The sequence below is a fragment of the Patella vulgata genome, chromosome 5 (assembly GCF_932274485.2).
Source record: "Patella vulgata chromosome 5, xgPatVulg1.2, whole genome shotgun sequence".
NCBI classification, from domain to species: Eukaryota; Metazoa; Mollusca; class Gastropoda; family Patellidae; genus Patella; species Patella vulgata.
Window position 1 is genome coordinate 40,677,449 of NC_065883.2, and position 15,446 is coordinate 40,692,894.

Genomic DNA, 15,446 nt, shown 5'->3' on the forward strand with positions numbered 1-15,446 from the left:
CAAATTTTTTTTAAAAAAAAGCTTGTGTTCTTTTGGCCGTGCATGATTTTTATAACTATGATTACGATTGGATGCTATTCATTTACCCGAACAAACTCTTTTTTTTTTTTTCATTCAAGCGCATACCTACTTTAAAATGCATTATGCAATGCAAAAATACTAAATTATACTATAAAACATAAGTACTATGTCCAAATATGACCATTGATTTAGTCAAATATTTTTTTTTCCGGTTCACGGACCGCTGAATGATAATCAGTCTACCGGAACTCTCAATATAGTTGGCATTAATTATATTTCTGCTTTATTATAATTTATTGAAATCTGAAAATCAATGATTCCTTTGGAAAATCAAAGCATCTGTATAAACAATTCGTCAAGAAATTGAAAGGAAGCAGGAATAATTCGGTCGGAGGGTCGACGTAAACAAAGCTCTTTATTGGCATTTGCTAACTTCGTGGAATGAACACTCTGGAGATTATATCAGCATGTATTGCTATTTTATTCATCATTAACCAATAAAATATTGTAAATAACGTAAAAAGGAAGACATTTTCTCAATATTTGTGTTAAATATTATTATTATTATTATTATTATTACAGCATATTTATAGTGCACCCTTTCATATAACATGTTCAGGGGCACTTTACAAAGTGACAATGTAAATCACACATAAACAACAAGATTATGGGCATGTTAACGATTGTATACAGAGTCAGTTAAAAGCCTGATTAAATAAATGTGTTTTAAGTTGTTTTTTAAAAGAATACAGAGATGTACAACATCTTAAACTAAATGGTAGATTATTCCATAAAACAGGTGCTTGATAACTAAAAGAGCGCTGACTTCGGTTTTTCGATATATTTCTGAAGACAGTATTTTTGACGGTTTTTAATTCTGTGATGGTCAGGGCTCACACCGTTGGTCGCCAAAGTCGCAATTTGCGATAAAAATATGAAAGTGGCGAGATACTATAAATTAATCAACTGGCTGATAATCAGGTTCGCGTTAATGAGTAATACTAATCAGTTGTCTTATTTTAGTGATTAATTGATTGATAATTGCCAATGATATATATAAAGCCTATGTCAAGTCACAATTTACTCCTAATGATTAATCCAAGCCGTGATTATTTTATGTTTCGTTTCGTCTTAACTTAAAGATAGATTCCCAGAAAAGTATTTATCAGGTGGTTATTGCCTATAAAAGTATGGCAATTTTGGTATGTATGGAAAGTAGAGATATCCAATCTTACTAGAAAAATACTGGATTACCTTAAAAACACTCATGGAGTGTATACAGGACAAAAATGTAAGGGGTCCCCTCATCGACAGCCCGATGATTAGGAATATCTGCATGTGTGACATTGTATGCTGCACGCAAACATTGAGCGCTTTGTGTACATGTTGATAAACTTTATGAAGAGTAAGACGTACAACACTTTCTGAGATAAAAATCACGGGAAAAGACGCGGGCAGTGGATAATCAGAGAATTTAATTAGGATCCGATATTTGTAATAAATAGTCAGCGATTACAGACAGCATCGTCATGTGTACACAATGAATTCTCCTTCGTTTTCGCCGCCGTTGCTATAAGAGGTAAGTCACGTGATACAAAAATGACCTCTTCTGATTGATTTTTATAGCAGGGCATTCCTTGGCAATTACAATGTTTTGAAAAGGATTTGAAGCAAAATTATGATAAATTAATTAGTTTGAATATGTGTTTAGTCCAAATATCATCAAATCACACAGTTTGTACCCGGGAATGTATCTTTAAAAAAAATAAATGATAATATACATGTAATCAAAATGACCGACAGTTCCTTGTGAAGAGAATTAAATATTTTGATAGCTGAGTTTGTTTACAGTGACTTCATATATGGCATGTAAAAAATACTAGCATGCCTATCGGATATCATTATTTCAAATTATATTATCACCACTGGTCGAAAACGTAAGAACGAGTTGAATAGTGACGATTCTTAAGCAAGAAAACTGTTCGCCATTTGTATTATATTACCGTTAATAACGGGTATATTGTAACTGTAAGTATCTCTTAACAAATATAATTGATATTTATACTATTCTATCAGGGATTCAGATTCTGATACCTTTACGGTACCTGAAAATAACAATAGGCCCATTGTGCACACAACACATAAATCGTTCGGGCAGTCAACAAATGTTGTCGCATATTTTTTACTTTTTTTGGTAATGAAACATTTATAATACACTAAAATCTGATTAAGAGTAACAACTCATGAAGTAATTATCAATCTGAAGTCAATCGGATGATAACTTTAGCCTCTAGAGCGTCACAAGTTTTTTGAAAGTGATCAAGGGCCATAAGTTTGGCAGTAATTATCGGAAATCGTTGAAAATCTATAGGATTCTTTGTCTCGTGACCTCAAACACTGTGTATAAATTTAAAGTCAATCGGATATTAACTTTAGCCTCAAGAGCATTTACAAGATTTTTGAAAGTGATCAAGGGCAGTAATTATCGGAAATTGCTGAAAATCAATACGCTTCTCCGTCTTATGACTGTAAACACTGCGTATAAATTTAAAGTCAATCGGATATTAACTTTGGCCTCTAGAGCATCCACAAGATTTTTGAAGTGATCAAGGGCCATAACTCTGGAAGTAATTATTGAAAATCGGTGAAAATGAATAGACATCTTCGTCTCATAACCTTAAACACTGTGTATAAATTTAAAGTCAATCGGATATTAACTTTGACCTCTAGAGTGTCCACAAGATTTTTCAAAGTGATCAAGGGCCATAACTCTGGCAGTAATTATAGGAAATCGCTTAAAATCAATAGGCTTCTTCGTCTCATGACCTTAAATATTGTGTATAAATTTAAAGTCAATCGGATATTAACTTTAGCCTCTAGAGCGTGCACAAGATTTTTCAAAGTGATCAAGGGCCATAACTCTGGTAGTAATTATCGGAAATTGCTGAAAATCAATAGGATTCTTCGTCTCATGACCAACACTGTGTATAAATTTAAAGTTAATTGGATATCAACTTTGGCCTCTAGAGCGTCCACAAGATTTTTGAAGTGATCAAGGGCCAGAACTCTGGAAGTAATTATCGAAATCGCTGAAAATCAATAGGCTTCTTTGACTCATGACCTTAAACACTGTGTATAAATCTAAAGTCAATCGGCTATTAACTTTGGCCTCTAGAGCGTCCACAAGATTTTTTGAAGTGATCAAGGGCCATAACTCTGGCAGTAATTATCGGAAATCGCTGAAAAGCAATAGGCTTCTTCGTCTCATGGCCTTAAACACTGTATATAAATTTAAAGTAAATCGGATATTAACTTTAGTCTCTAGAGCCAGCCGGACTGACGGACGGGGGGGACGACAATATACGACCACATTTCAATGTGGGCGTATAAAAACGAACCGATTGGATAAACGGTTCGCGGGAAAATAAACGATTCATCTAATAGTTAAACATAGTAGATAAATTAACAGGTGTTGATTTTTAAACACTTCTCGGGAAATTGGACTGCTCGTCTAATAAATAAACGCATTAGATAAGTCAACGCTTCGGCCATTTCTAAACGCCTCTCAGAGAAATGAAACGGTGTACCATTAAATTAAACTATAGTACTAATTAAACGATTTTTGTAATTTCCAAACGATTTTTATCAATATCAAACGATATTTTGAAATTAAACTATATGCATAGTTTTTAGCGCTATAAACCCCTTATTAGACGATACAGGGGTTACATTGTATGCTTCACACGTTTACAAGCCAATTGTTGACAGAAATGAATGAAATGGAGTTTAACGTCCTACTGTTCTGCACCTAACCTGGGCTAATGAAGACAGGCATTTGCCATACAGTGTGCTATGAGGGAAATTTTGCCCGGACAGCGGCACTACGGCCTACTCTTATATTGAATTCCAACTGCCAAGGGATCTTTTACGTGCACGCCAATGTGTACACGGGACCTCGGTTTTTCGTTCCATCCAAACGACTAGACAGCTTTCCTTCCAATTGTTGACAGACAGAACGAGGTACATGGTGGTGACGACATAATATGCCCACACAGAATGTGGGCGTATAAGTAATAAATACAGGAAATAACTCTGAAAGTAATTGTATGATTCTTTGTCTCACGATTAGACTTCGTCTCATAGCACTCAAATCCAGCATCATGCTTTGGAAAGTTCTATTATATTATGCAGCTCTAATATACTCACAAGGCAAAATTTCAGCAGTCTTCAGTTCAACACTATTCGACCTTGTTGGGCGACCTTTACCTTGACCTGCAGAAACTGATGGTTTAGCTTGTGGAATTCTGAACTCCTGAGAAATAGCAGTACTTGTAGTAGGACGTCCCCTTTTTTTTTGTATTTGATTATTTAACTGTTGCTGAAATATGCGAAAAAGCAATTTATAAGGCTAACATAATACTTGTCTCATGACCTTAATTAACACAGAGTACAAGTTTAAAGTCAATCAGATATTAACTTTGACCCCAAGAGCTTGGGTCATTCTGTGTCAGATCACCCCCCAAAATTTAAAATTTTAACCCCACCTCCTAGGATTTTCATGAAATTTTATGTACATGTTTATGTGGGGTGGCACCCCTGATTTCCCAAATTTTAACGAAATCTGATGAACGGTTTGGTTGCTATATGCAACCGAAATTTCCAAAGATAGGTTGCCAGGTAACAAAACATACGCCCACAGCAGCTAAATCATCCAGGCAGTCAACAAGAGTTGTCGCATATTTTTACTTTTTCCAGTAATGAAAAATTTATAATACACTAGATCCTGATTAAGAGTAACAACTCATTAAGTAATTATCAGAAAACCATTAGAATTTGTTTGGTTTTTATAAAGTTCTGCCCCATGCTAACGTTTAGTAAATGAAACTTTTAACATGTTGGTCTCAAAGTGATCAAGTGTCATAACTCTGACAGTAATTATCGGCAATTGTTGAAAATCAATAGGATTCTTCGTCTTGTGAAAAAATTGGAGATGTAATTTTTTTTTGTTTTTCCACAAATTTTTATCTTCAATGTCATCATTTTTGGAATCCCTGGGCAATTCCTGGTTCATTGATACCAATTTCATTGTGATTGGTCCATTAGTAGCTGAGATATGGGCCTTTAAAGATTATAGGGTCATTCGTCTTTCGCAAATTCCGGTTGCCCACAACAACCAAACCGTTCATCAAACTTTTAACTTGCATTTTTCCGTACTCTATTTTTCACCCATATCAGGTCTTAGAAAATCAAATTCTCAAAATCCAAGAGATATAATTAAATTTTAATGGTCTTTGGAAATGAAATGAAATGGGGTTTAATGTCCTATAGTTTTGCTCCGTCTGGGCTAATGAATGAATGAATGAAATGTTGTTTAATGGCACGTCAGCTTCAACCAGGCTATATTGCGCCAAACATATAGTGAGGTTTCTCGAGACAAACTAGAAATAAATAATCACAATATTATATATACATAAATAAAAACAAATATCGCAGTAAATACCAAATAAAAATAAATATAAACTTTATGTATATATATTTAAAACATGAATGGGAAAATCAGATATATACAATTAAAATTTCCGATAAAAATTTTGTCTCCTTTAAAAAATCTAGCGCATTACAATATAGACCCGGTTGGGCAAACAACTGTGAAGTGATTGGCAACGGTAATGCCGTAATCTTGTATCTTTGAGATGCTTGCACTCAATCAAAATGTGCTTAACTGTCAAAGGAACATGACAGTGTTCACATTCTGGTTGAGGCTCTCGCTTTAAAATGAAAATATGCGTTAAAAAAGTATGACCAATGGGAGAGCGACACAAAACAACTTCATCTCTCCTGTTAGACCTGTAGGAGCTTGGCCATTCTCCAAGGAGAGGCTTTATGTGATGAAGTTTGTTTGTGCCTGCAAGATCCCAAGACCGTTGCCAGCGGTCATAAATAAAATTATTTATACAGGATTTAAAATCCGTGTATGGCGTTAAAAATTCGAAAAAGGGAAGATCTAAGGCAGACTTGGCAGTCAAATCTGCTTGATCATTCCCTTTATATTCATGTGACTTGAGGAGCCAGCAAAGGACAATGTCCTTGCTGATGAACTCGTTGATAGTAACAGACCATAAATGTCTGCTACTAATGGGTGTTCAAGCTGTTTATTATTTATTGCTTGTAGTGAAGACAAAGAATCAGATTAAATCAGATGTTGATTGAATGAACTCCAAAGCCTGAAGAATGGCCTGGAGTTCAGCTGTAAAGATGGAAGCAGCAGGTGGAAGGCGGACAGATGGTGCACGGTAGCCGAAGCTACCCGATCACCATCTTTCGAACCATCTGTATATATTGGAGCATAATCACCATATTTAGACCTTAGCTCTCTAAAAGAGAGACTGAAACATCGTGGAGCTAGTATCTCTCTTTTTATGTTGTGTAAAATCGAAATCAATCTTTGGGGGAGATATAGCCCACGGTGGAGTCCTAAAGAAAGGGGTATTCGCAATACTGGAATAACTTTAGTCTTAAGCAGATATAGATGCTCATGATATGGTCTAAATATGGTGTTAAATGAAATATGATTTGGTAAAGATGCTATTTTCGTAGCATACTGTAGGGCCAGTTTATCGCGTCTGTTGTGCAGTGAGGGCTCATGCGCCTCGACGTATAAACTGTCCACTGGAGATGTACGAAATGCTCCTAAACGGATTCTAAGTCCCTGGTTGTGAATTCAAACAAAGCTGCAACTTGCGTTTGATTATCCACATGTCTGTAGAACCATAGCACATCTGAAAGTCATCAACATATAGAGCGCCGGTTGTACCTGGTTCAAGGCACGCTGGGATGGTATTAATTTTTATTGCAAAGAGTGTTGGAGACAATATGCTTCCCTGAGGAACTCCCATTTCCTGAGGAAATGGGTCAGAGAATATTAATCCCAGGCGTACCTTAAATGACCTATCTTCCAGGAAATTTTTAATGAAGATAGGTAAGCGACCTCGTAGGCCAAGGTTATGGAGGTCGCGCATGATACCATATTTCCACATGCTTTCTCCAGATTGAAAAATATTGCAACTAAATGTTGCTTCTGGATGAAAGCGTCCCTGACGAACGTTTCAAATCGAATGAGATGATCAAGAGTGCTCCTTTGGGATCGAAATCCACATTGGAGGTCTGTAAATGAGGTTGTCGAACTCAAGGTACCAAACAAGCCTTCGATTGATCAATCTCTCCATGGTTTTGCAAATACTACTAGTTAAAGTGATCGGACAATAGTTGTTTAATTTTAGGGATGGGAATTATTGTAGGTTCATGCCACGAGGGGGGGAAATTCCCATCAACCCATTAAAAAGATCTAATAAAATTAAGAGAGTTGGAAAAGGTAAATGTTTAAGAATTTGGTAATGAATTTCATCGGGACCAGTTGCAGTGTCACGAGCTCGCTTTAATGAATCCCGGAGCTCAGCAACAGAGAAATTTCCATTGCAGCATTCATCATTGCAGGACTTGAAATTAAGCTGCCTTTTCTCCTTTTGTGCTTTAATGCCCCGAAAGGCATCAGAGGAGAAATTGGATGATGAATTGAATGAGAAACTACTGGCCAGAGAATTAGCAATATCAGGAAATGTTGTTAAGCTGGTATTATCAACATTTAGATGGTTAACTGATAATGCACTACTTTTACCTTTAATCCTACGAATCCTATCCCATACCGATTTGGATGTTGTACGGGAATTGATCCTAGAGACGTTACCTTGCCATGAAGACTTCTTTGCTTGACGTATGGTTCTACGGGCCTTCGCCCGGACAATCTGGTATGCCGCAATATTCTCCATGGAAGGATGGTTCTTTAATTGTCTCATGATACGATTATGCTCTTTTAGAGCGGATTTGCAATCGTCATTATACTATGGTTTATTGAAAAGTTTTGGTTTAGTCATGGTTTTTGGAATCGCCCGCTCTACAAATTTTACAAAGATCGGATGTTAACTTTTGGCATTAGAGAGTTCACAAGGTTCAATAAAGTGAAACAAGGGCCATAACTCAAGATGTAATACACAGAAATTGCTGAAATTCAATAGGCTTCTTCATTTCACTAATTTAAATAATGCATATAAATTTCAGAAAGATAGGATGATAACTTTTGGGGTTCGAACGTTCGAAAGGTTAAACAAAGTGAAACAGGGGCCATAACTCTAAAAGTAATATTGCATATAAATTTCACAAAGATCGGATGTTAACTTTTGCCATTAGAGCATTCACAAGGTTCAATAAAGTGAAACAAGGGCCATAACTCTAGATGTAATACACAGAAATTATTGAAATTAAATAGGCTTCTTCATTTCACTAATTTAAATAATGCATATAAGTTTCAGAAAGATAGGATGATAACTTTTGGGGTTAGAGCGTTCACAAGGTTAAACAAAGTGAAACAAGGGCCATAACTCTAAAAGTAATAAACGGGAATTGCTGAAATTCAATAGGCTTTTCAGGGCATCATCTTTGACGGGCGTTTGCGCGCTCGTGCCCGTCTGCGCCTGTAATCTTGAAAACACAAGCGCAGGTTATAGCTCCTGCTAAAAATTCAGACAATTTCGACAGTTTTATCAAGAAAGTCGAGCTTGAAAAGTAAAATAAAATATTATTGTATCCGAAAATCGTGAAGAGTAGTTTTTTTATGGTATCGAGACATTTGGATTGAAGATTATTAGCTCGGTTGTCAAGTCTCTCCATGACGTTTGCATTCACGATACATTATTATTTATTAGTGATCGACTGATAGTATTACATTAGTAATAAACGATTGATCGTTTTTAAAGTAAATGATTTTCATGTTACAGTGTTAGTATTGTAAGAGTTTTTGATTGTGAAATTTGAATAAATATAACGTTATGAATTTCTGTCGTGGTCATATAGAAAGCGTCTGGATAATCACGATATATATACATTCCTTTCCTGCCTTTGGCATTGAGCCAGAGATTTACGCGAACGTCCAAGGTAGTGTTTTCAGTTTTACGCATAAGACCGGTAAATCGAGTACTTGACAACCAATGGCATGTTCAATGAGCGTATTTGTCTGTTAGAATTTGGATACAATCAATAGAAATATTGACTAAAAGATGGTAAAAAAAAGCTCTTGCGAGCAAATTTGCGGGTGCGTTTTTATGTGCTCCCGGAAATTTAAGCGCAAGAGCTTTTTGTGACTCCTGCATGTTTTACAGAAATGATGCCCTGGATTCTTCGTTTCCCTAATTTAAATATTGCATATAGATTTCACAAGGATCGGATGTTAACTTTTGGCATTAGAGCGTTCACAAGGTTCAACAAAGTGAAACAAGGACAATAACTATAGATGTTATAAACGGAAATTATTGAAATTAAATAGGCTTCTTCATTTCACTAATTCAAATAATGCATATAAATTTCAGAAAGATAGGATCATAACTTTTGGGGTTAGAGCGTTCACAAGGTTAAACAAAGTGAAACAAGGGCCATAAACCTAAAAGTAATAAACATAAATTGCTGAAATACAATAGGCTTCTTTGTTTCCCTAATTTAAATATTGCATATAAATTTCACAAAGATCAGATGTTAACTTTTGACATTAGAGCGTTCACAAGGTTCAACAAAGTGAAATAAGGGCCATAACTCTAGATGTTATAAACAGAAATTATTGAAATTAAATAGGCTTCTTCATCTCACTAATGTAAACAACATATGTGACCGGCCGCAGCTAAATGAGTAGGAATGTGCGTTAATCAATAATGAGATAAAGACAAAATAAGTGAAAATATTTGATTTTGATCGAAATTGAGATTTTCACAAAAAATGAGTTAATAAATATACTATCTATCAACACAAAAGATCAAAATAGCAATAAAACATTTTAAAACACCTGTATTTGAACGTTTTGTAAGAGTACCATATTCTTAAATCTGTCCTATTTCTTAAAATTATCGGCGAAATTAGTTATTTTTCTTTGCTCGCAGCGGGACGACCGGTCATTCCTCTTGCATAATAATTGGCATCGTTGTAAAGCGGAGCATCTCTAGTTTACAAATATGATCAAAATATTGTCGATGAATTGATTTTGAATGGATACACTCGAGTTTTAAAACCCCCCAAAAATATAAATAAACTCCGCCTGTTGTATGCTGTCTACACAACTCGTTTGCTGATTGGCCCAGACACCGTGTGCAAGACATTATCGATAAATATTTGGTTTAGGCATTTAAAAGCATTTATTCTACATTCTGCTTTTCAAAGAATGGAGTTCTCTAAAAAATAAAATAAAAAAGGTTGAGGAATGAATAAAGTGCATGATGGATGGGTGTAAAAGAGATAATCATATTGTTGTAATAATGGATGATTCTGAATCAGTCGATGATATGAGTTTGTTGTATCATTTTATCAAGGTCATAGCCAATAATAAAGAATGCCAATGTACATTGATGCAGAAATGGGTGAAATTCATTATTCCTAATTGTTCCAGTCATAGAACAGATCACTCCCTGAATTTTGACATTTAAAACAAAAACTGTCAAAGTTACCCCGACCATGGGGTAACTTTGACATGTAAGCATCAAATGATGAATGACATTTTTTTTCATTAATGCAGTGAAATAAATAGATTAAATGCATGGGAGTAGTTTACAGGTATCTATTCCATACATTTAATAATCAGAAGTATTAGGTACCAAAATTTTGTAACTTTTATCTTCAGTAAGATCAAAGATGTGTCAAAGTTACCCCACTTTACATAGATTGCTGTTGAGTGTTAATCGAAACCACGTGGCTGATGATGTAAATTAATTGACGAGCAGGTGTTTGTCATTGAGTAATACTATTACTAATCAACTGTCACGGGTCAATGATATAGTCGTCGACAACTCATTATTTATTCCGAATAATTAATCCAAGTGGTCATTATTTGATATCTCATATCATCTTTAAAAAAATAATCTATAGGCCTTAAACAAAATGGCCAATAATTTTCTTTTCGAAGAGAATTTTATTGATAGCTGAATTCCGTTTACTGTCGCTTCTTCATACGGCATGCAAAGTAAGGAATGCATCTGGAATATTATTGTTTAAAATTCTCTTATAACCATGGGTCGAAAAAATGAGAACAACCAACTAGCCGAAATGCGACGATTCTCGAGTCTGCCATTGAGTATCCTCTGAATAATGTTGATATTTACATCAAAGCCAAATGCACGAAAGTGAACGTAAGCATTTCTTGACTATGAAATTGACATTTCTATAGGGACTCATATTTTGATAACGTCACGGTACTTGAAAATAATAATAGACCTATCGTACACGCAAAATCTTATTTTAATTCACGTGTTAAATGAACACACATACTTCTGTGGCGGCTTCTTTGATGATTATCCAATCAACAATCTTAATCTCCTGACCACTAGCTGGCACTAAGGTGCTAATTAATTGATGAGATTAACTGAGTTAATCTCACCAAAGTAGTAATATACACAACAGACTACTAATGTATAGATTGTTCTTTAGTATAACACTATCATGTGAATAGTATGCCGTATGTGTTGTGGATGTTTCGTTACGAAAGGAGTGCATTTATTACGATATTCGTCGTAGGCACTTTTGAAATCTTAAATAAAAAACATATTAAACGACAGAATAGCAAATAAATACGTTTTTTTAAATCGGATAAAAATTATGACCTTGTCCACAAGCTAAGAACGCGATTTTTCGTACAATCAGGGGCCATAATTCAGGAATTTACGTTCCCATATGCACGTATATCGAAAGGAACCAAAATCTTTGGAATATAAGCATACATTTCAAGTTTAAACCAAATCGGACAAAAATTGTGACATCTACAGTGTTCACAAGCTAAAAATGTGATTTTTTGTACAATCAGGGGCCATAATCCATGAAGTTACAGTCAGATACATGCCAATATCAAAAGGAACTGAGATCTTAGGGTGATAAGCCTATATTTCAAGTTTCATTGAAATCGGATAAAAATTGTGACCTGTAGACTGTTCACAAACAATTGTGGGCGGACGGACGTCTGGACAAGGGCGACGACAATATTTGTCCACATGAAAATGAAGGCGTATAAAAAGATTAGATAATAGTGCGTTCACAAGAAATTGCGGATGACAGATGGATGAAGGCAATATATATATACGCCCACATTTTGCTCGAGATGGATAGGGAACAAGCTAAAAAAATAGGCACGATCTTTTGTACAATCTGGGGCCATATTCCAAGAAGTTATGGCCTGAATGTGCGAATATTGAAATGGATTGAGATCTTTGGGAAATAAAGATATATTTTAAGTTTCATCAAAATCAGACAAATATTGTGACTTCTAGAGGGTCCACAACCTTGGTATTACATACATAGGGTGTAACAGTGATAAAAGTTGTGACCTCTAGCTAGAGTGTCCACAAAGATTTTTCAAAGAGATCAATAGGCTTCTTCGTCTCATGACCTTAAACACTGTGTATAAATTTAAAGTCAATCGGATTATAACTTTAGCCTCTAGAGCGTCCACAAGCAATTATGCACTTCGGACCGACAGATGGACACAACGACAATATACGACCATATTTCAATCGGATTAAAATTGTGACCTCTGGACCAGTGATGGGATTTCGCCCATATATTCCGGACATGTCCGACGCTGTTTTCCAAACTACTTAATCTGCCATGATTAACAGACTTAATCCTTTGTCGGACAATTCATCAATCCAATCCTAAACAGAAGTCATTGCTTCTCCTTTGTCGGACTTGTATCAATCCAATAAGAGTGATTATAAACTTAATCTACGTGATTAATCCGTGATTTCTCCATTGTCGGACATTTCAATCTCCTTGATGTTGGCTGACAACTCGATGGAATTAGTCACATACACATAGCCTAATATAGCATATAACACCCCAAATCAATATACATTGTATCCGATAACCTGTCTGTGATATTTCTTAGGTGAAAGCCGAAGTAATAGTACAATAACTGAAATGAAAGTAGAAATCTTGCGAGAAACATGAAATTAAGAAATGTGAATGTGCCGAATCTCATACGTCTGATGACGGAGAACAGATTCTATTTTGATTGCATATTCTTGGATCTATGGGGTTTATGTTTTTAAATAAATAAAACACACGCTAAGGAATGTTGACGAATATTTCGATTGGAATAATGTAAGTAGTTAATTGTTTTAGACGATAGGGTATGCTAGGATCGAATACGATTATTTCGCACTTGGTGTCACTCGCTCATTGTGGTAGAGCGACGTTTACTGTCAAATAAATTTCGGGATGTCTTTTTTTTTACCTTTCGTATATCAGTCGAAACAGATTATAAGACGAAAGCCGGTCTTCTGCTGAAAAATGTATCGATTTATGACCCGAAAAATACAGTAATTTTGGAGGAATTTGAAACAGGTACGGATCGGCAGTAGTCGGCACACTTCCATTCTATGGTACTACGATGTCACATAATTTTGTATGAATTTGAATATTTTGTTGACACATGATTCTTAATTGTGGTTTGAAAACGCCTGCTTAAAGATACATTATGGGAGATAAGATAAAGAGATGGCAGTTCTCGCTATAATAGTTAAAAATTAGATAGTGTAAAGGTAATTTGCTGAAAATTTCAGTCAAATTGATCCACTATGAGCCAAGAACATTTTTGCATAGTCTCGGTCATAATTACTAAAATCATTAATATAAACAGCATAGTCTCGATTATCCACTGTTTTGATTTAATTATCAATGGCCGTTAAGCGGCATATAGGAATCTAATCCAGCCAACATCGAAGGCTAGCCTTGACATCGAGAGTTTATTATGGTCTGGATAAGTTAATTAATGTCTAATTGATAATTTAGATAACATTTCAGACCTAAAGAAAGACTTGTAATAAGCAGATTTTGCTCTTGCATACTGCATGTTTAAATAATAAGAGTTATGCCCCTTTATTTTCCGGGGGGGGGGGGATGTCCGACAAGAAAAATTTGGAATCCCATCACTGCTCTGGAGAGTCCACAACCTTGATATACCATTTATTTACACTATTCGCGTACAAAGGGCAGCCATTTTGTCTGGCAGTTTTGGTCTAATTTTCACGAAATTCGAACTCAACCGTCATTTGGGTGTAACGTTGATATATTCAAACAGTATTTTAAATCGAATAATAATTGTGACCTCTAGAGGGACTACAAGCTAAAAATGTGATTTTTCGTACAATCAGGGGCCATAATCCATAAAGTTTCGATCCGATACATGCCAAGTTTCATCAAAATCAGATAAGAATTGTGACCTGTAGAGTGTCCACAAACAATTATGGACGGACAGACAGGGGCGGCGACAATATACGTCCACACGAAAATGTGGACGTATAAAAAAACTGCAGTCTCTATCGCGTAAAGGTCAATAGGGTTCGTCCTTTAATGACCATAATGCTTCACACCAAATTTGAAAAGCATCTGTCAAAAACTGTAGCCTCTATGACGTTCACAACCCAATTGTTGATGGACAGGTGGAGTGGACAACATACCCACACAGGAATTCCGATGAACGAAATATCAAATTGGTGTGGCCTTACCTTACTGTTAATGTCCAAAAGAGAACAAAAATTTAAATATTTTTATTTCAAACTTGCTGTGTATTCTTTATTTGGTTACAAATTCAAGTTATTTACCTTGTCAGAGCTTTTTAGATTTCTTTTTTTTAAAAAAAACAACTTTATGGTATTCTTGTGAAATTTCAAAACATTGAAACATAAAAATGTTGAGAACCTTGATAAACAACTTGGACGAACAAGCTGCAGTGTTGGTTGGCATGTGGAAAAAAACAATCAACCATCAACTAATTACAACTTGCCTTCAAAAAACATCTGGGAGAGATGCCAACATCTGGAGATTTCTTAAAAGACCTCTTTGTAGAACCAGATCTGTCCATTATACTCACAATCCTTTCCCGTTTTATCCATTCATCATATCTAAAAGTACATGATACAGTTTTAACTTTAGGGTTAGGAACCACTCTTGGCGAAAATTAAAGCCTCTGAGCAACATTTGCACTTTTCAGAAAATATCAGACATCACAATATGTGTGGAAGGGATTATAGGATGTGTATATGGCTCTATTCTTTGGAACCTTAAAAGATAGGAAAATGGGTCTCAAGGAAATATTCAGGTAATATGAATCAGGCATGATTTTAGCTGTTGGAATAAAAAGCTGTAAATAATTCGCGGGGGTGTGAAGAACTTGAGACGATTACAATACCATAGCGAAACTATGTTACATACACAGTGACATGGCGATCTCGTTCAATCACGTGTGAATCTACGATACAGTTAATGTTTATTTCGCCAACATCTGGTTAGCAGATTTTAAAGTAATGGATAGATATTTCAAGGTGAATGAGTTACAAATTCAT

General features: G+C 35.4%; 1 protein-coding gene across 1 annotated transcript in view; it reads right to left on the reverse strand.

The window, feature by feature from the left end:
- Positions 1–15,446, reverse strand: part of LOC126821486 (AT-rich interactive domain-containing protein 4B) — a 338,016-nt gene that overhangs the window by 93,464 nt on the left and 229,106 nt on the right. The window contains exons 17-18 of the mRNA XM_056101477.1: positions 14,888–15,005; positions 4,228–4,399 (exon numbers count right to left, since the gene is read on the reverse strand). Coding sequence (XP_055957452.1) covers positions 4,228–4,399; positions 14,888–15,005 — 290 coding nt within the window. The remainder of the gene's footprint in view (positions 1–4,227; positions 4,400–14,887; positions 15,006–15,446) is intronic.